Source organism: Staurois parvus, unplaced genomic scaffold (assembly GCF_062004578.1).
Source record: "Staurois parvus isolate SC_StPar_1 unplaced genomic scaffold, SC_StPar_1.0 ptg000147l, whole genome shotgun sequence".
NCBI lineage: Eukaryota > Metazoa > Chordata > Amphibia > Anura > Ranidae > Staurois > Staurois parvus.
Window position 1 is genome coordinate 26,388,802 of NW_028317943.1, and position 21,379 is coordinate 26,410,180.

General features: G+C 41.5%; 1 protein-coding gene across 2 annotated transcripts in view; it reads right to left on the minus strand.

Annotated features, from left to right (window-relative positions):
• Nucleotides 1-2,281: 2,281 nt before the first annotated feature.
• Nucleotides 2,282-21,379, minus strand: part of TBK1 (TANK binding kinase 1) — a 71,515-nt gene continuing 52,417 nt past the window's right edge. For both annotated transcript variants that reach the window (XM_089674165.1, XM_089674164.1), the window contains exons 20-21: nucleotides 3,534-3,605; nucleotides 2,282-2,645 (exon numbers count right to left, since the gene is read on the minus strand). In XM_089674165.1, coding sequence (XP_089530291.1) covers nucleotides 2,594-2,645; nucleotides 3,534-3,605 — 124 coding nt within the window. In that variant the 3' untranslated portion in view covers nucleotides 2,282-2,593. The remainder of the gene's footprint in view (nucleotides 2,646-3,533; nucleotides 3,606-21,379) is intronic.

A 21,379-nucleotide genomic window follows, 5' to 3' on the forward strand; every position in this document is an offset into this window, starting at 1 on the left:
CTTAGAAACACTAGCTATAACCCTCTCATAAACCCACACACAATGGTCAACTGTGCGGCATGATATGTTTAAGTATGCCATATAAGATTTCCCTGACACAATGTTCTTTATCTTTATCCCTGTTACTTTAAAAAACACTGTATAATAAATTACGACAAGATACTCACTTCTTCATTATACTTGACACATTCTATTTATATATTAAGGTTTATAATGATAGATTTCTTTTCATAACCCTAGACAACATGCATCATTGCACAGAGGTGCTAACTCTGCAGATCTGGTTTTTTTTTTCAATAATTACAATGACTTATCCAAGGTTAGCCAGAGCTGATAGAGTATAATTTACATTGTACTTCTTGTCACTTGTAAACTGTGGAACTGTTGGCTGAACTGGCCTATAGGTAGATATCTGAAAGAAATAAAGCCAACCACAAACTGGCAGATTAGGCATTAGATTTTGGGTATTTCATCATTAAAATCAACTACAATGTATTAAGTGTCAAGTAGTAAACTACATATCAGTTGACACATTTTGGTGATCAGATGTATTAAAGCTGTTCTAAAAGGATACATTTTTTTTTTACGTAAAATAAAAAACATGTTATACTTACCTGCTCTGTGTAATAATATTGTACAAAGCGGCCCCAAACCTCCTCTTCTGGAACTTTCTGCTCCTCTTCTGTATCTGCCCCCATAGGAAGCAGCTTACTATGAGGGCAGACATGAGAGCTCCCTCGTGAGCTAGGCTGTGTGCACCCATAGACACACACACACAGCATGGATCAGCCTCACCCCCTGCTCTCTGCTCACAGGATTTGATCAACAGAAGCAGGAGTCAATGGTTCCTGCTGCTGCCACTGTATCTTGTGAATGCAGGGAGAGAGGAGAGAGTTGCTTTAGGGCGTAGTGCTGGATTGAGGACTCGGGTAAGTGTATGGGGGAAGGGGGAGATGTTGATAATGGGGAATTTTTTAGCAAAATGTAGGGAATGCATAAAGGTAAAACATGTTATGACTTTAGAATCACTTTAAATTATAATTAAAGGCAAAACTTTTTTTTTTTAGTTTTTGAGTGGGAAGGATTAGAACACCTGTCAGGTTTGTACTGCTGTCTGAGGCCCTGCTAGGGAGATTCACCCAAACCATTTGTCATGTTTACTGTTATTGTTGAAAGTGAAAGAAATTCCCATACTTGGGTGGTCAGGAGGACAGGAAGTTAGGGGAAATCTTCTCAATGGGACACAGACGGCAAAAAAAACCTGACAGGGGTTATGCAAATTTTTGCCTTTAGTTCTATTTCACAGCTGATGTTTAGTAAGATTCTTTATATGCATTTCATTTTTTTCTTCCTTTCAAATCATCAAAATCATCCTTTTGTGCCACCTTAATAGCTGCCAGATAGTGCCCTGAATGGCTATCTTCTGATTCTGACTGCGTTAACAGCAGTCACTGCTAGGGTGAAGAGCTGCACCATTTGCCTCCTTCCACCCTCTCTGCCACTCAGAGGCCTCATAGTAATATTCTCCCACAATGCAATGAGTTCTGTGAAAGGGCAGTGGATACCTTATCATTCATCCAATTATCCAATCACAGAATGTGATACATTGTGGGAGAAAAGTAGTACAATGTCTCTGAATGGTGGAGGTCAGAAAAGGCAGGCGTGTAGCACAACCCATCACAGTAGTGGCGGCAACCGTTAAACCATACAGCAGCAGCAGAACATTCTTGTTCAGTGCACTATTTGGCAGAAAGTAAAAGGAAGATTTCTTCAAGAACAGCCAGCAGGACATGGGATACCTCGTTACATGTGACTAATGTGTTTGGTGCTGTATCACAAAAGTGAAAAATTAAACTTCAGCTTTGAATCAAAAACAAAATCTAACCCAATGAAGCCAGTTTAAGAGCCCATTTATGTCACTGTCTTGGAATCCCCAGACTAAAATAATCATACAATTTCCATGCTATACGTTGCTTTATGAAAAAAAGAACAAAAAACTTTGCATTGTGTGCAACAAGCCATAATCTAGAATGGGCTCTAAACTATAAAATAAATTAGATATTATGATTTCATTAGAATATTTCATGCAATGCTGTAGTCATCTATTCAGAGGAATAGATATCACAGCATTATACCCCATTCTCTGGCATGGTAACCAAACAATCATATCACCATGTATATATGGGTAACATTACCTTTTAATCTTTTAAGACCAGTCCTCTCTAAATGTGTACAGTGATTCAATGATATGTGGTTTGAATGAAAACATTTTCATAAGGAATACGTTGTACAGATTTTTTAATAACAGTGTTTACTTTAGGTGCACCACTGATACATTTTCTGTACCTAATTCCCTTAAATCTACTGTGCTTTATGGGTACAATAAAACTAAACAAATCTATTGAACAGCAGTTGTTAACATAGTCAAAAGAATAAAATCAGGTTTTTTGTATTCACAGTATATTACAAATATATACATAAAACTCTGGCACAGAAATTACAGACAAGGAGGCAGGCAGGGGTTAAGGTCCACTGTAATGCCAAAATGGCAATGTGCACAGCTACAGATGATAATGGGCAACCAATCATGTCATTATATGCAATCCACATTGCGAAGGCCACCATCCATGGTCAGAGCCCCAAATCTAGGAGAGACAGAAAAAGGGAATAATTTAAATGAATGCAATAAAACAGGCAGACCGTTAGTTTCCATAAGAATAATTTAGAAGCAATGAGATTTTAAGTGTTGGTGTAATCATGTTGCTGTTAACGTCAGCTCCAAATCCAACCAAATATTACAGGCATTTATATAGCACCGACAATTTACAAATTGCTTTACATATTTTACATTCAAATCAGTATCTGCCCTTAAGGAGTTTACAATCTACCTATCTCACATGCAAACATACACATACTAGGCCAATTTAGACAGGAGCCAATTAACTTATCAGCATGTCTTTTGCAATGTGGGAGGAAACCCATGCAAGCACAGTGAGAATATGCAGACTCCATGCAGAAAGTTTCTTGATGGAATTCAAACTGAGGACCCCAGTCCTGCAAGGCAGTAGTGCCAACCACCATGCTGTAAGATTTGGACATTAAAGGATAAGTTCACCCTTGGGAACATGTTACATGTTCCACCCACTTTTAGGGGGGAACACGTAACATGTTTCCACAGCTGCAGCCGCCCCCGCCGCCCCCCCTCCCTCTGCCAGATAGTATGGTGAAACTTCTCCCCGTACTATCTGTCAGATTTCAAAATAGCACGGCCTTGCGGCCATTCATTGAAGCTTTCTGTCAGAATATCTTCTTGCTCGTACATCCTGTGCGGCAAGAAGATATTCTGACAGATCTGCAGGAGACCTGCATGGCATCAGCGATCTGCTGATTGCTGGTGCAGTGCTTGTCAGGCTACGGCATACAAAAATAATAAATGCATTTTTTTTACCTGCAAAAAAATGTGCATTTATAATTTTTTACTAAAAGGTGAACATGTCCTTTAAAAAAACTAATTTGATGTCAGTGGTATTTACCTTTCCAAAATATGATTATTTTCAGCCAATTCTTTGACAACTCCTTCCATTTCTTCTTTAAGTTTGCGCATTCTGCAATACAATGAGCATAGCTATATTGATCTAAAAGTATAACAATTTCACTAAGAAAACTTTGATTTTAATGTGACCTCATTTTACATGGCTGCATATTTTTGTAATTGTAATATAAACATTTTTCCCCGTTTATCAACTGCTGAGATACAATTTCATCAACATAGGAAATACATTGTTGTTATAGGCCTTTCAGTTTAATAGAGCTGCATTATGAGACACAGCAATAAAGCATAACTATTATATAGTATTGCAAATAAAGAAACAAAGCCTACATTGCTGCCCCCATACACATAACTAAAAACAATTTAAATAAACAAACAATGATTTTACAACTGATGGAACTGGTGATGTAAGCAGCTGGGAGTCTGAGGCTGCATTCACACAATCCCGCTTCACAATTTCACACGATTGTGCGTGTTGCATACGGCAACCTATTCACTTGAATGGGCTGCCTTATGTGGGTTTGTTGCCTGAAAAGAAGCTCCTGCTTCTTGGTCTGGGGACAAGCTTCATGCGATTTTGAAAGGTATTCGCATGGGCACCCAAACACGCGTTGTGCAGTGATCGCTATGAGTAAAGCGGACCATACACAAGTAGATTTTTGAACAAACATTTGTTCGAAACTTCTTAGTACATTTGATGACTTGACAAATGTTCAAACTACTTAAGAATTTTGTTTGCTTTTAAGATACAATTGAATGGAATGAATGATGGACACGTATTGTTAGAAAGGAGTTGGTTCAAAAACAATTTTCCTTGCTGTCCCTTCAAATTTTCTTGTCACTGAGGTAGAAAACCAACATCGATTTGATGGTAAGAACAAATAGAAAAGCAAATAAATGTTCTCGAAACAAAAATTTTGAACAAAATTTGACAAAGGTAGAAGATTTAGTCATAAATGGCCTTTTTTCTTGCTTGTCTACTTCTCTATTGTTTGTTACTTGAAATATCTTAACTACAACTTGTTTTAAATACAACCACTATTTTACTTTTAGTTCAATCTTATTTTGTTAAAGACTTTTGAAAAACAGAGTTACAGTTCTGTTACAAGTCGTCACAATGAGAGGGGATAAGAGTTGACTTCTCTCCCAAAAATGTATTAGAGGAAACTCTGTCCCATACATTGAGAAGGTGATATGTTAGAACTAAACTTAAGGATGAGGAACCCCAATAAGTAGGAACAATCTATGAGAGGACTTAAAAGGAAGATTTTGAAACCAGTTTACCAGCCGAACACAAACAGAAGCAGTATGGTATAGGAATAGGTCAGGGGCACCTGCACCTCCTCTAGACCTAGATTCTAGATTTACTTGTCCCCAAATAAAATTAGTGAAAGCTGTCTGGAGGACTTAAAAAAAAAAAAAAAAAAAGGACAGGATACTGCAATATAGATCCTGCCAAACCATGAATATAGCCTGCAGTCATACGCCTTTAAGTTTGTTAGGGCCTTTTGAATTAGGGGTGAATTACTGCGAGCATATACAGTGGGGATCGAAAGTTTGGGCACCCCAGCTAAAAATTTGTATTAATGTGCATAAAGAAGCCAAGGAAAGATGGAAAAATCTCCAAGAGGCATCAAATTACAGATTAGACATTCTTATAATATGTCAACAAAAGTTAGATTTTATTTCCATCATTTACACTTTCAAAATAACAGAAAACAAAAAAATGGCGTCTGCAAAAGTTTGGGCACCCTGCAGAATTTATAGCATGCACTGCCCCCTTTGCAAAGCTGAGACCTGCCAGTGTCATGGATTGTTTTCAATCATCGTCTGGGAAGACCAGGTGATGTCAATCTCAAAGGTTTTAAATGCCCAGACTCATCTGACCTTGCCCCAACAATCAGCACCATGGGTTCTTCTAAGCAGTTGTCTAGAAAACTGAAACTGAAAATAGTTGACGCTCACAAAGCTGGAGAAGGCTATAAGAAGATAGCAAAGCGTTTTCAGATGTCAATATCCTCTGTTCAGAATGTAATTAAGAAATGGCAGTCATCAGGAACAGTGGAAGTTAAAGCAAGATCTGGAAGACCAAGAAAAATATCAGACAGAACAGCTCGCAGGATTGTGAGAAAAACAATTCAAAACCCACGTTTGACTGCACGATCCCTCCAGAAAGATCTGGCAGACACTTGAGTTGTGGTACACTATTCCACTATAAAGAGATACTTGTACAAATATGGTCTTCATGGAAGAGTCATCAGAAGAAAACCTCTTCTACGTCCTCACCACAAAAATCATCGTTTGAACTTTGCAAATGAACATATAGACAAGCCTGATGCATTTTGGAAACAAGTTCTGTGGACCGATGAGGTTAAAATTGAACTTTTTGGCCGGAATGAGCAAAGGTACGTTTGGAGAAGAAGGGGCACAGAATTTCATGAAAAGAACCTCTGTCCAACTGTTAAGCATGGGGTTGGATCAATCATGCTTTGGGGTTGTGTTGCGGCCAGTGGCACAGGGAACATCTTAGGAGTAGAAGGAAAAATGGATTCAATAAAATTTCAGCAAATTTTGGATAGTAACTTGATGCCATCTGTGAAAAAGCTGAAGTTAAAGAGAGGATGGCTTCTACAAATGGATAATGATCCTAAACACACCTCGAAATCCACAGGGGATTACATCAAGAGGCGTAAACTGAAGGTTTTGCCATGGCCTTCACAATCTCCTGACCTCAACATAATTGAAAATCTATGGATAGACCTTAAAAGAGCAGTGCGTGACAGACAGCCCAGAAATCTCAAAGAACTGGAAGACTTTTGTAAGGAAGAATGGGCAAAGATACCTTAAACAAGAATTGAAAGACTCTTGGCTGGCTACAAAAAGCGCTTACAAGCTGGGATACTTGCCAAAGGGGGCAGTACAAAATATTAACCCCTTTACGCCTAAGGGTAAAACAAATCTAAATGCCTAAGCACAATTCTGCAACGTTGACGTGTTAGTAAAACCATACATATCGTCACAACTACTTTGTACATCCAAGTGGATTATACCTTGTTTTTTTCAGGACAAATTGGGCTTTCATTTGGTGGTAAATGGTAATGGATAGCTCCTAATTTTTTTTTTATTATTAAAGGAAAACTGGGCCAAAATAGTAAAAAAAATAATTTTTTTAATTTAACTGTGTGTTTCTTGTTACGACCATAACCTACCACCAAAGAACAACCCAAAATATATTCTCCAGTTCTTGACGATCGCAGCGATACCATATATGTGTATGTTATTTGTTGTTTGTACCCGTAGTACAGTCCAGAAACAACAGTGCGCATTTTGTTTTTGTTTTTTTTTACATAAAACACACTGTCACTGACATTGACATTAACACTAACTGACACTGATACCAATTTTTTTTTAAATCCTGACCTTTGACCCTGACCTTTGCCCTTGACCCTGACCTTGACCCAAACACTAACCCTGGTACTGAACTAGATCAAACCTTGATCTAGATATTTTTCTTTATTTTTTCTTTTATTTTTTAATATTTATTTATTTTATTTTTTTTACAAACTTTTTTTTTTATCTCTCTATGTCAGGAGTTCGAGAGATACAATGTATCTCTCTTCTCCATTCATAGAGAGAGAGAAAACAAGGGGGCCGGGCTGCACAGTGATTGATCACTGTGATAGCCAATCAGAGCCTATCACAGCGATCACGTGACCCGGAATCGTGAGTCCCGGGTCCCGATCGTTAGAACGGGACCCGGGGCTCTCAGTGACACCGCGGTCTTGGTGCTGGGAGCGCGCAGAGCGGCGCGCTCCCAGCACAAAGACAGGTACACAAATATGCGGCCCCACGGAAAAAAGCCCAGGTCCGTGAGGCCGCATATTTGTGTTACGTCGGCGTCAAGGGGTTAACTCTGCAGGGTGCCCAAACTTTTGCAGACGCCATTTTTTTGTTTTCTGTTATTTTGAAAGTGTAAATGATGGAAATAAAATCTAACTTTTGTTGACATATTATAAGAATGTCTAATCTGTAATTTGATGCCTTTTGGAGATTTTTCCATCTTTCCTTGGCTTCTTTATGCACATTAATACAAATTTTTAGCTGGGGTGCCCAAACTTTCGATCCCCACTGTAGTTGAGCAAGGTCAAATGGGATTCTAATTAATAAATATTGAAGAGCACAAGGACAGTGTTTGAAGGGGAAATTCTTCTGGAGGGAAGTGACTTGAGAGGGAGACATTCGGGAGACTTCGCATTTAGACAAATTGACTTTAAAATTGTCAAACATGCCAGAATATTTAAGTTCATGTATTATGAAAAGCATAAAATATATGGGGACCATCATGTACATTAGAAGATCATCCGCAAATAGACACTATTTTTTTTCTTGTTCAAAATTTTATTGAAAGGTTTTAATACAACAGAAATACAGTGGACAAAAAAAGTCTACACACCCCTGTTAAAATGTGAGGTTTCTGTGATGTAAAAAAATGAGACAAAGAAAAATAATTTCAGAACTTTTTCCACCTTTAATGTAATCTAGAAACTGTACAACTCAGTTGAACAACAAACTGAAATTTTAGGTGGAGGGAAGTAAAAATAAAAAACTAAATAATATAGTTGCGTAAGTGTGCACACCCTTAAACTAATACTTTGTTAAAGCACCTTTTGATTTTATTATAGCACTCAGTCTTTTTGGGGATGAGTCTATCAGCATGGCACATCTTGACTTGGCAATATTTGCCCACTCTCTTTTGCAAAAACACTCCAAATCGGTCAGATTGCGAGGGCATCTCCTGTGCACAGCCCTCTTCAGATCACCCCACAAATTTTTGATCGGATTCAGGTCTGGGCTCTGGCTGGGCCATTCCAAAACTTTAATCTTCTGGTGAAGCCATTTCTTTGTTGATTTGGATGTATGCTTTGGGTCATTGTCATGCTGAAAGATGAAGTTCCTCTTTATGTTCAGCTTTCTAGCAAAATCATGAAGGTTTTGTGCCAATATTGACTGGTATTTGGATATGCTCAGAGCTCCCCCTTCCTTGACTAAGGCCCCAGTTCCAGCTGAAGAAAAACAGCGCTAAAGCATGATGCTGCCACCACCATGCTTCACTGTTGGGTATGGTGTTCTTTTGGTGATGTGCAGTGTTGTTTTTGCGCCAAACATATCTTTTGGAATTATGGCCAAAAAGTTCAACAATGGTTTCATCAGACCATAACACATTTTCCCACATGCTTTGGGGAGACTTCAGATATGTTTTTGCAAAATTTAGCAGGACTTGGATTTTTTTCTTCGTAAGAAAAGGCTTCTGTCTTGCCACTCTACCCCATAGCCCAGACATATGAAGAATATGGGAGATTGTTGTCACATGTACCACACAGACAGTACTTGCCAGATATTCCTGCAGTTCCTTAAATGTTGCTGTAGGCCTCTTGGCTGCCTCCCTGACCAGTTTTCTTCTCGTCTTTTCATCAATTTTGGAGAGACGTCCAGTTCTTGGTAATGTCACTGTTGCGCCATGTTTTCTCCACTTGATGATGACTGTCTTCACTGTGTTCCATGGTATATCTAATGAATGGGAAATTCTTTTGTACCCTTCTCCTGACTGATACCTTTTAACAATGAGAGCCCACTGATGCTTTGGAAGCTCTCTGCAGACCATGGCTTTTGCTGTAGGATGTGACTAAGAAAATGTCAGAAAAGACCTACTAGAACAGCTGAACTTTATTGGGGATTAATCAGAGGCACTTTAAATGATGACAGGTGTGTACTGACTCCTATTTAACATGATTTTGAATGTGATTGCCTAATCCTTAACACAGCTACATCCCCAGTTATAAGAGGGTGTGCACACTTATGCAACCACATTATTTTAGTTTATTATGTTTACCCCCCCCCCCCCCCCCAAAAAAAAAAAAAAAAAAAAAAAAAAGAACGATTTCAGTTTTTCAATTAAGTTGTACAGTTTGTAGGTCACATTAAAAGGTGGAAAATGTTCTGAAATGATTTATCTTGTCTAATTTTTTTACATCACAGAAACCTGACATTTTTACAGGGGTGTGTAGACTTTTTATATCCACTGTATAAGGGGAACAAAAACCCCACAACAGTTATTGAAAGGCCAAACCTCCATGCAGAGAGAACAAGGAAATCACATATACACTTGGAATACATGCTGCCACAGATCAACAGGATATTTAGCACAATAAAATTACATTTTCTATCGCAGTGGAAGTTGTATAAATAAGGATGTATAAAGATAGCAGGCGGTATAAATAGGGAGAGGGACTATGGCATCTAGAAGAAACAATTTTATATGTTGAGAGCCTGCCCTGACGCCAGAGATAAGAGGGGTTGTTGTAGATAACATTGGCTAACTGTTCCATCGTCAGCACATAAAGTAGGGCAGATGGGGGCAGCCCTGTTGGGAGCGGGTGCCACTCCTTATAGAGAATCCCAATGATAAAGAACTATTAACCTATACCCTGGTATGTGGTGTGAAATAAAGAGCCAGTATGTTGTGGAGCAAGTTGGGGCCGAATCCAATTTGAATCAGGCCAATTAACCCAATCAAAGGCCTTTTCTGTATTAACTGAAAGAAAGCAAAGAGGTTTGGGCATGGTTGACAAACAGAACGGGCCCTAAGGGTGTTGTCTCATACTTCCTGAAACCCCACATGATCTACATGGATCTGTTGCAGGAGGAGGGGTTGTAGGCAGAAGTCAATTATCTTGGCACAGATTTTGAGGTCAACTCCAATGAGAAAAAGTGGGTGGTAGATTTTGCCAGGTTTTGGAATCAAGAAAATGTGAGCCTTAAGGGTTTAGGATGGAAGAGGGATACGTGCAGAATGGAATTGAAAACCTTAAGAATTAAGAAAGATGCTCCTAGGGGTTGCACTCTTACCATCTAGGGTGAACTCGGTGAACGGTTTGTCAAGGGCCTCACAAGTAGACCAACCTATAGAAAGTGCAGTTTCTTCCACATATTCTCTAGCGACTTGATAAAGGAGATGAATTTCAGAATCAGTATTAGGAGAGGGGAGGTTGTGTAGAATGGAGAGGAAATCACTACATGTGACTATTTTATTGTTAATGTATGCCATCTAAATGAGTATATCAAAGATAAAGTTTATATAGGCAGACTTTGGAATAAGTGTAAGTCTATCACGTTCACGTCTGTTTTGTTTCTGGAGTGGAATAGGAAGTCTATCAGTGAAGTTGTTTTTTTTTTTGTTTTTTTTTTAACATAATCAAGTGGAATGACAAAATGCCTCCGATGTCTAGCTATAGTAATTCTTGCTGCCAGAAACATATGTTACATAAATTTATGGGATTTCTTGGGAACATTATCTGGAAATTTGTGGAAGAGCTCCATCTCCAGGGATCTGAGAATATTTATAACCATCACTGAGTTTACACAATTGAACATTCGAATCCAGAATCTAGTTACAAGCGGGCATTACCACCAGATGTGAAACAGACCCAACCTGGCCACAATGGCAGAAACAATGGTGGTGATCCACCATTGAAAGAGGGTCAGTGTGAATCCGAGCACGAATTCAGGGTTGCAGAAAATCGGAGCAATAGGGGTATGTGGTGATGCTAGTGACTTATGATGGCGTACCCTGTCCCAAACTGCCAAAGAGAATGACAAAGTGGGGCACAATATAGGAGGACGCAATCGATTAGGGAGCCATAGTAACGTCCCAATAGCTAAAGGGTGACAAGAAAGAGCTTCGACAGAAACCCAATGGGGAGCATGTTCCCCAACCATGGTATAAGCGAATTAGGTGATCTGCGTGGCTTGAGAAGTACTCGTGGAGATTAGGGTGGCCAATACCACCCCGTGATCTAGAGGCATATAATGTTTTTTGGTTCATCCGAGGCCGTCTATTATTTCAAATAAAACAAAGAACCACAGCTTGTAGAAACCGTATGTCTTGTCGCGGAATCGCTATTGGTAAGGTCCGGAAATAATATAGTAGTCAAGGCAAAAATGTCATTTTGATTGAGTTGACTCTGTAAAACCAGGACAAGGAATATTCAGCCCAACAATGGAGATCATCCTTAAGTGTTTTAAAAAGGGGAGGGTAATTAGCCTGATAAAGTGTCTCAATGGAATTGGTAAGGTGTACCCCTAAGTAGGGAAAGATTTTTTTCGTCCACTGAAAATCGTAGGAAGTTCCAAGCTGTTGTTCTTCAGATATGGGAAAAGAAACATTAAGAGCAGTAATTTTTTGGGGAATTAAGGGAAAGCCCAGAAAGAGTGGAGAATTAGCGTAATAATGACAATAAATTTGGAATAGTTATCGAAGGGGAAGTATTATACATGAGAACGTCATCGGCAAATAGGGCACATTTATGTTGCTGTTGTCCGTAACGGATGCCATGGATTTGGGGATGAGACCGAACTGCCATAGCCAAGGGTTCGAATGCCAGCGCAAAAAGTGGTGGGGAAAGTGGACAGCCCAGTCTAGTCCCTCTGCGGATTGGGAACTCTGAGGATTTGTAACCTGTAATGGAGGCCTGGGCCAAGGAATTAGCATAGAACGAGCGTAGCAGGGCAAGAAACATCGGGCCAAAGGCCTGCAGGGTAGTAAAAAAATATTCCCATGTTAGACTATCAAAGGCCTTATGAAAGTCCAGTGAAAGAAGAGTGCCCTAGAGAGAGGAGCACCCCAACTGGAACGGGCAGCCGATAAAGTAATAGATCTACGAATCTGGTCCAGCGTTTGACAGCCCTATATAAATCCCGACTGGTCTTTATGCATATATTGTGTCAGAAAAGAGTTAAAGCGTACAGCTAGGGGTTTTGTTAACATTTTCAGGTCGCAGTTAATTAATGAAATAGGACGATAATTATGAACATCGGTGGAAGCCTTATTAGGTTTAGGGATGAGACTGATATATGCCTTATTCTCGTCTAAAGGGACCACACCCTCCGCCCGCAATGAATTAAAATATAGTGTCATATGAGGAAGTAAGTGTTCACAAAAACGTTTATAGTACTGGTTGGGGAGGCTATCAGGAGCCTGGGGATTTATGTAACGATAGTAATTTAACAATTTATAGGAGATCCTCAGAAGAAGTAATGGGTTGTTCCTTAAGCTCTTTATGGGCTTCAGTAAGAAAAAAAGGGACAGGCAAGAACCTTAGGAAGAATCAAAAAGAAGATGGTTTCGTTGGCCGCGGTGGACCATATAGAGATGTGTAAAAATTATGAAATTCCCAAAGGATCTTCTGAGAATCCTGCGTAATAGTACCCCCTGAATAAGTAAATTTGGGGGTAAGCTTGCACACAAGCAGAGAACCTGGTCTATCCCTCCATGCGAGAATAAGGACTATGAGCCCTAGAAAATGGGAATAGTCTCTAGAGGTGGGATTGGCCTCCCTCCTCACGTCAATTAGGTCATGGTGATGTAAAAGCTGTGCAAAATCGTGGCTTTGTTTAGAAGGCAATTTAAGTTTAGTTACATGGGATTTATCGAGTCTAAAGTCAAATTTGAGTCTCCTGCCAAAATCACATCTCTCTAGTTCTTTAAACAGAGACTTAAAGAGAGAACGGAAAAAGGCCACCTGGTTTGTGTTAGGAGCATAGTAAATAAGAAAAGACACCATACTACCCTCTAAATGGCCTTTCACCAGAAGGTATCTTCTCTCCCTATCTCTTAGAACTTTAGTTTCAGTAAATGATAGCCATTTAGACAAGCAGAGTGCCACCCCTCTCTTTTTTTCGGATGCATTAATGAAGAAGCAAGTCAGAAAATCCCTATAAATATATCTGGGAGTAAAGGTAGGGGGCGAAATCTGTTTCCTGTAGGGCCATTATATAGACTCCCAGAGACTTGTAATGGGAGAATATTTGGAGTCGTTTAGAAAGGGAGCCCAACCCTTGGACATTATGAGAGTAATCGGATCATGGCAAAGCGTTTTAGGGTAGACATGGGAAGCAAGTAGTGTGGTCACTATCAGACAAACTCATCCATCTGTATAGAGTATCAAGTATCCGGAGGTGGTTCAAAACTCTCAAGTTGATCCTCAGATAAAAAGCATAGAAAAACTTAAGAAAAGGAAAGAAGTAAAAGAAGAGAAACCAAGGATGCCAAGGCCGAAGAATGGCCTGCATCCAACCACAGATTAATTACCAATATGCAATGAAAGATAATAAAAGTACCAATATACTAGACACTAGGTCAAGGACCGAAAGAGTCTCCGCAAAGTCAAACAAGGTGGAGAGTCTTTTGAATGGGGAGTGTGCATAGACTTTTCCCGGCCCCTGGGGTCCATATGCAATGTCCATTAAACTTTTAAAACCACCAGAGTATTTTACCAAAATACATCAAACAGAACTATAAACCAGTTCATATACACAGAGGCCAATGCCCCATAACAGGGCTACTGAGAGGCCTCCATTAAAATTTAACAAATAGTAACTAATCAAGATTTGAAGGCACCCGATGTAATGTTGCAGCAGCAGATTTCTTCCTGGAGGCCGGCAACCACAGAGGAGACAGTGTGGGGGGGGGGGGGGTCCATTATTTTTAGGCAGGTTTCAGGAGGAGGGACTAAGGAAGATAAAAACCCAAATTCAGCAGAAGTCTTTCCCCCTCAGGGAACGTAGAGAAGGAGCAGGATTTGCCATTATACAGAAATTGCAGACGAAATGGATAGTTCCAGCGATAACGAATATCCCTTTGGATCAATGGTGAGAGTAGCAGTTTGAAGGCCCTTCTCTTTCGGATGGTAGCTTGAGAGATGTCGACGAAGACTTGAATCCAGTATCCATCAACTTCTAAATCTGGGTGTTCCCTAGCAAAATGCATCACTAACTCTTTAACCTGAAAAAATTAGGTTTCACGATTATGTCCCGAGGAGGGCCATCCGGCCACAAAGGGACCAAGGCCCTGTGGATACGATCTATTTCCAGATGAATGTCATCAATTTTCAGATCCGCTGCATGGATGAGGGAACAGGCAATGGGTTCAATATCTTTTACCATTTCAGGGAGCCCTCTAATTCTGAAATTGTCCCGTCTGGCCTGATTTTCAAGATAATCTATTTTACTGGAAGCTTCATCTAAGAGATCCTGTAAATTGGCAATCGTTAGAATTTTGAGTCACTCTGTGGACTGTGTCATCAACTTTAGATTCAATCTTCTCGAGGCGATCCCCCAGTTCCCAAAAATCCTGTTTCAAGTCAGTGGCCAATTTAGTGGTAGCTTTATCCAATAAATCAGCAAAACGTGCAATAAGTATGGAATCTCCAGAATAATGTGCGGGGGCAGGAGAGTCCACTGGACCATCATGTGTGGAATCTTGGCTGCCTGACTGAAGATATCCGCTATCTCCCTGACTAGCAGGGAGGAAGTGTGGGAGTTTTGGGCCAGAGAGACGCTTGCAGCCTGTAAAAGAGACCTGGGAGGATCAGGAAGAAAGCCAGGAGGTGCACGGAACACACTCACATGAGCCATGGCTGCTGAGGAGCTGTCATCCTGGCATCCAGGGCAGATGAAAAAGGTGCGGTCACCTGTGAGCGCCGCTGTGAGCACTCAGCATCTGAAGAAGCCTTGGAGCTGGGGCCAGGTGCCATCTTGCCTCCCTTACCCGCTCCTTTAAATGTGGTGCAGGATCTACCCATGGACTTTCCGGCCAGTCGGGTGGGCATTGAGGGAGCCCCCACTGTCTCAGCCAGGGGTTCAGATATGTGCCCGGGGTGCAGGTGACTTGGGGCCGCTATAGTTTACCCCTGAAGCCCCGGGATTGTGAGGAGCGGTCAGCAGGACATCCGCTTCAGCCGCCCACGCATGCAAACTCGACCCTGTGACTTTAAAGGATAAGTTATCCATTCAGCAAAATATAATAAATGCACTTTTTTTTTTTTTTAGACAGGTTTTTGTTTCTGGAGGAGCCTCTAAAGCATTGCACCAGCAATCAGAGGATCGCTGATGCCATACAGATCTCTGTGTATCTGGGTGCCCACACATCCTATAGGGGCAAGTAGAGACTTACTGACAGGAAGACTCAATGAACTACTGGTGTTTCACAGCGCTGTGGTAGTTAATTGAGAACTACAAGCCGACAGTCGCAAAAGTAGAATACAAGTCAGTAATGGCATTCTCCATGATTTTCCTGTTAAAAGGTTTTCTTTTTCCCCTGCCCATTTTATCAATGCCCAAAATAAAGAAAAGCGTCTGTGGAATGGTTTCGTGTCACACGAATATTCCAGTGTGACAGCAGAGCATTGCAACCTATACTTGCTGTGCTACATGTTGATGGTCAAAAGGGCATGACACACTTGGTCTTAAACAGGATCCTTCCGAAATACATTAAAAAGGAAAAATGTGTGAAGTGAAATATGTAGAAAGATATTGTCGACACATCACATAATCAGTAAAGTAGGAACCCTGCCCAACCAGCATGCCATTCTTTTTTTAACCACTTGGCAACCACGCTATAGCCGAATGATGGCTAAAACGCGGTTGTTCAGTTCTGGGAGGGCGTCATATGACGTCCTATCAGAAAGCGCCCTCCCGCACGCACCAAGCGACGCACACCAGGCGATCTCCGTGATCGATTTGTCCTACAAACACAGTTGATCACATGATGTGGTAAAAGGCCAATCACAACAGCCTTTTACCACGTGATCAGCTGTGTCCAATGACACAGCCGATCACCAGGTAAATACAGTTGACGGTTATCAGCTGCACTTTCCTCACGCTGTCACAGCATGAGGAAAGTACTGCCGATGACCGGCAAATGTCACAGAACAGATTGGCACTGATCACCAGGGCACTGATGATCACTGCCCAGCAGTGTCGCTCACCAGTGCCCAGCAGTGCCAGCCACAAGTGCCGCCCATCAGTACCGTGATTCAAATTCTCATTATTTTATCAATTGTGCCTAGCAATAATACATTTTAGAAGGGACAGATCAGCTATCTATCCTGGAGACTATAATCTCTGAAGAATCTGTTCATAACTAATGCAGGTAGTGCAAAAGTAGAGTCATTAAGCCATCCACATAAGATATTTCTGAGAGATAATCTGTCGGTAAAGGCTAAGCTTCCTAAGTGTAAGATGGAATTCACCTTGTCGATCCAAGGGTGTGTTGTTGGACAGGAAAACAATAGCACAACATTGGTCCTCAATCGCCCAAGTACAGGATTATAGTTATGGTTAATTCCTGGCGAGGGTTGTCAAAGGGAACCACCAAAATCCCCTGGATATTCCTCTATGGCTAAGGAGAGCGATGGTAGAATACTTGATAAATATCAAACACCTCTTGCCAGCATTGGACCAGTTTCAGACCATATGAATAAGACCGCCCTGTGCCAAGGTGCTCCTAAGGCACAACGGGAAAGTCTGTGAGAAAAGAACATTTTTAAAGGAGTGCAATATACTCTAATAGGAATACCTGCACAAGTGTCAAGGATGGAGATATCAACATCTGAGTTAGGTATTTTTTCCAATGCTTCAAACCACTACTTATTGGTAAACTAACCTTATTTTTCTTTACTTGATAAAAAATACTGGGTTGTGAGATATGAGGCTCTTCTTAAATTGGGAGTGAGCGATAAGTGAATCAATTCCATTTCATGTAGCATAAGGTCACTGAATTGTAACCAGGTACACAAAACACTAATTGTATACAGCTCAGTTTGTGCCTTACGTGTGCCAGAGCTCCATATTCTGAAGTCAGTTATGAGATGCACCACACTTTAAAAAATGACACTACTCCCAATTTTTCAGCACATCCTTCTTTCAAACATTTGATGTTGATTGAATTACTGAGTAAATGTCCTATTCAGGGGAATAAAGACGTTCACTGAGAAATGATAGCCGGCATTGACTCAGTAAGCCAAATAGTAAAGAGAAAAGAAGCTGATGCTAAACAGTTAATGAGAACTCTTTAATTAAACAGAACTGTTGAACTTAGGACCACAACAAATCATTCATCAAACAGTAAAGCCAGGTATGCAAGTTTATGCATAAATAATAATTTTTCTTGTTCAAATAATTGAATGTTTTAAACAGGAGAGAATAAATGGGACATAAGAAGTATACAACTTTTGTACAATAAGCATTTCCCAAAGATACAAAATTAGGTATCAAGTACAGTAACAACTGAAGTCTAATAGAAAAAGGGAAGGGGGGGGGGGCCACTCCAGGGTTAGGAGAAGAGGAACGTAAGATTAGTAAGGAGTGGTACCAGTGTAGCTTGAAGTATTAGTTATGGATTGAGGAGTCATCAAAGTTGGGCGGGAGGAAATGTTCTACCCAGGGGTTCCAAATCGTCTTGAATTTGGGGATGGAGTCTAAGATTGTGGCTTCTATTTTTGCGTGGATCATAGACTGAGTGACCCTACTTTTAACTGCAGTGGTGCTTAGCGAGAGAGATTTCCAAGATTTAGCAATGACCTGCTTGGCTGCTGTGGTAACTTGTAGGATGAGTTTGAACTGAGTTTTTGTGACGTCCGGTGGTCGTAGGTTGAGTAGCGCAATTAATGGGTTCGGTTGGAGGGTTTTAGCGCTAAGTGTGGATAGTATTCTAAAGTCTTCCGCTCAGAAAAGTTGGACGGTTGGACAGTCCCACCATGTATGAAAAAATGTGCCCAGGTCTACGCAGCCTCTGAAACAAGCTGAGGGGTAATTGGGGGTATATTTTGCTATTCTTGCTGGGACTAGGTACCAGCGGGTCAGGACTTTTTAGTTGGTCTCCAAGGCCACGATATTTTGTGACGACTCTTTAGTATTAGACCAGATGAGGTCCCAATCCGAAAGGTCAATTCGTTGGCCCAGGTCCGCTTCCCATTTATGCGTGTATGAGGATGCAGTAGCCGAGGTTGTGAAGAGGGAGTATCGGTATGATATGAGACCCCGTCTATGGGGGTCGTTGTGACATGCCCGCTCAAAGGGGGACAAAGTGGATACTGGGTTGGCAGCTATTTTGTATGGAGCGTAGAAATGTTTCAATTGTAGATATCGGAATATTTCAGAGGATGGGAGGTCATAGGATTCACATAATGAGGTAAAGGATCTAAATTTGTTCCTGAGCACAAAGTGATGAGTCTGGGTAAGATCTGCTGTGGACCAGCGATTAAAGGCGTGCGGTGAGGACCAGGCTGGGGGAAAGGCTGGATTTCAAAGATATGAAAGAAGGGGATTGTGAGGTGATTGAAGGAGATAGTGGGATTTCAATTTATCCCAGTGAAGCAAAAAGTGAGAGGTAATGGGATTTGTAATCGTACAGCGGTCAATGGGTCTCAACCAGAGAAGGTTCACTATATATAAGGGGTCACACTCTATGGATTCTAGGATAACCCACTGCGGGGTTTCGTGGGTAGCATGATATTTCAGTAGTTGTGCTATGTGTGCCGTTTGGTAATACTTGTTGATATCTGGGAGACCCAGTCCGCCATTAAGTTTGGGACGATAAGGAGTAGAGCGGGGAACACGTGGGCGAACTTTGCCCCAGACATAGGAGAAAATGCGGCGTTGTAAGGCACAAAGGTAATGGGCGGGTAGTGGGATAGGGAGAACTCTGAAGAGAAAGAATTTTGGGAAGGATCGACATCTTCACAACTGCTATCCTGCCTAGCAAAGCTAGTGGGAGAGAGGGCCATTTGGTCATAAGTGCCATTAGATGAGCTAGTATAGGGATGTAGTTGGCGGAATAGAGACCTGAGATATGCGGGGTAAGTTTTATGCCCAAAAAGGGAATGGAGCCTTGCGACCATGTGAATGGCAGTATCTGTTTCAGAGGAGTTAAATCATTAGGGGGGAGCAAAATATTGAGTGATAAAGACTTCTGGGGGTTGATTTGAAGGCCAGAGAGTGAGCCAAATCTATCAAGTAGGCGGAGGAGGGTAGGTGTGGATGTTAAGGGGAGGTGAGGAAAGTAAGACGTCATCAGCAAATAAACACAATTTATGAGAGGTGCCTCCTATCTCAAGTCCGTGGACATCCGGGTTGGTCCTAGTCAAAAGGGCCAGTGGTTCTATAGCTAGGGCGAAAATTAGAGGGGGATAGGGGACAACCCTGTCTGGTGCCACGTAAAATTGGAAATCGAGCAGATCGATGGCCTAAGTATTTGATTCTGGCCGAGGTCCCTTGGTAGAGAGAGAAGATCCAAGTTAAAAAATGAGGACCAAAGCCCCATCGGCGCAGAATGTAGTGCAAGTAAGGCCACGAGACGGTGTTGAATGCTTTCCGTATGTCCAGAGACAAGAAACAGGAGGGGATATTGCAGGATTTAACTATGTGTGCTAGAAGGGTTGCGCGTCGGACATTATCCCCAGCTTGTCGAGTTGGTATGAAGCCTACTTGATCATTATGGATTAGGGATCCAATGCATGTGTTGAGGCGTGTAGATAAGATTTTGGCTAACAATTTGACATCTATGTTAAGGAGGGATATTGGCCTGTAGTTATACCACTGCGTGTCATCTGAGTTCAGCTTAGGGATCATCAAGATGTTAGCTTGTACTGTATCTGAGCTGAAAGTTTGGCCCAAGAGTATGGCATTGAAAGCGTTTGTTAGAACAGGCGTGAGTAGGTGGGCAAACCTTTTGTAATACGTGGCAGAAAAGCGATCGGGTCCTGGGCGCTTGCGAGGCTTTAGGAATTTAATAGCATTTAAGGTTTCAGCTGTGGAGATAGGTCGCTCTAGTTCTGTTAGGTGATTTTCGGTAAGTTTTGGGAATGGGAGAGAAGCGAAAAGGGTGTCAGCCTGGGAAGAGTCAAAGGGTGTGGGAGTAGAATAGAGACGTGAGAGATGCTTGTGGAAAATTTGCAGCATCCGTTCCGGATTACTAGTGAGGTTGTCAGATGAAGTACGTAGTCGTATGGGCTTAATGACCTGATCAAGTCTACGGAGTGAGAGAACTAGAAAAAGGCCAGGTTTATTGGCTTTAGTGTAGTATTTATGTTGAGATCTGTGGAGAGAGAGCTCGGCTTGGTCCATAAGGAGGAGATCAAGGGCTACTCGGGATTGTTCTAGGGCTTCTCGATTAGCAGGGGAGGGGGTTGCTTGGAAAGCTAGGTGGGATTGATCATAAGTTTGTTCAAGAAAAAGACGTTGCTGTCTCCTCTCCCTATTTAGGAAGGAGGTTTTACTAATGCAGATTCCGCGGAGTACAGGTTTATGGGCTTACCAAAGAAGGAGAGGGGAGATTTCGGGGGTTTGGTTAAGAGACAGATAATCTTTAAACCGCTGTTTCAATATCTGAGCAATGTGATGAGTTAGCTAACAGGCTCTCGTTAATGGTCCAGGAGGGATCTGGGGGGGATGGGGCCAGAGAGGAAATGGAGGTAAGCACAGCGCAATGATCCGACCAGGGAATTGGGAGAATGTCGTAAACCAATATTCGGGGGGAAGAGCTGGCAGTCATAAAAATATGATCTATTCTTGAAAATGTCTTATGAGGGTGAGAGTAGAAGGTATATTGGCGTTTTATCGGGTTGACTTCTCTCCATGTGTCAATCAATGAGTACTGTTGCAATATGGTTTGGAAGGTTTGCTTAGGGGTGGATGGGTAGGGGGGTTGAGGGGATTTGTCTAGGAAGGGTATATTGTGCAATTTGAATCCCCACAGACTAGGAGCGTGCCATGTTTGTGATGATCAATAATTGAAAGGAGATGGGAAAGAAATGGCAAGGGACCCTAGTTCGGGGCGTAATATGTGGCAATGGTGACTTAAAAGTCCAGAGGTTGCCCAACGTGCAAAAGATAACGACCTTCTGGGTCTTTAATGTCAGTGTGCAACTGGAAAGGCGCCGTACGGTTAAAGGCAATGAGTACCCCTCTACGTTTGGTAGCAGCAGAGGCTGC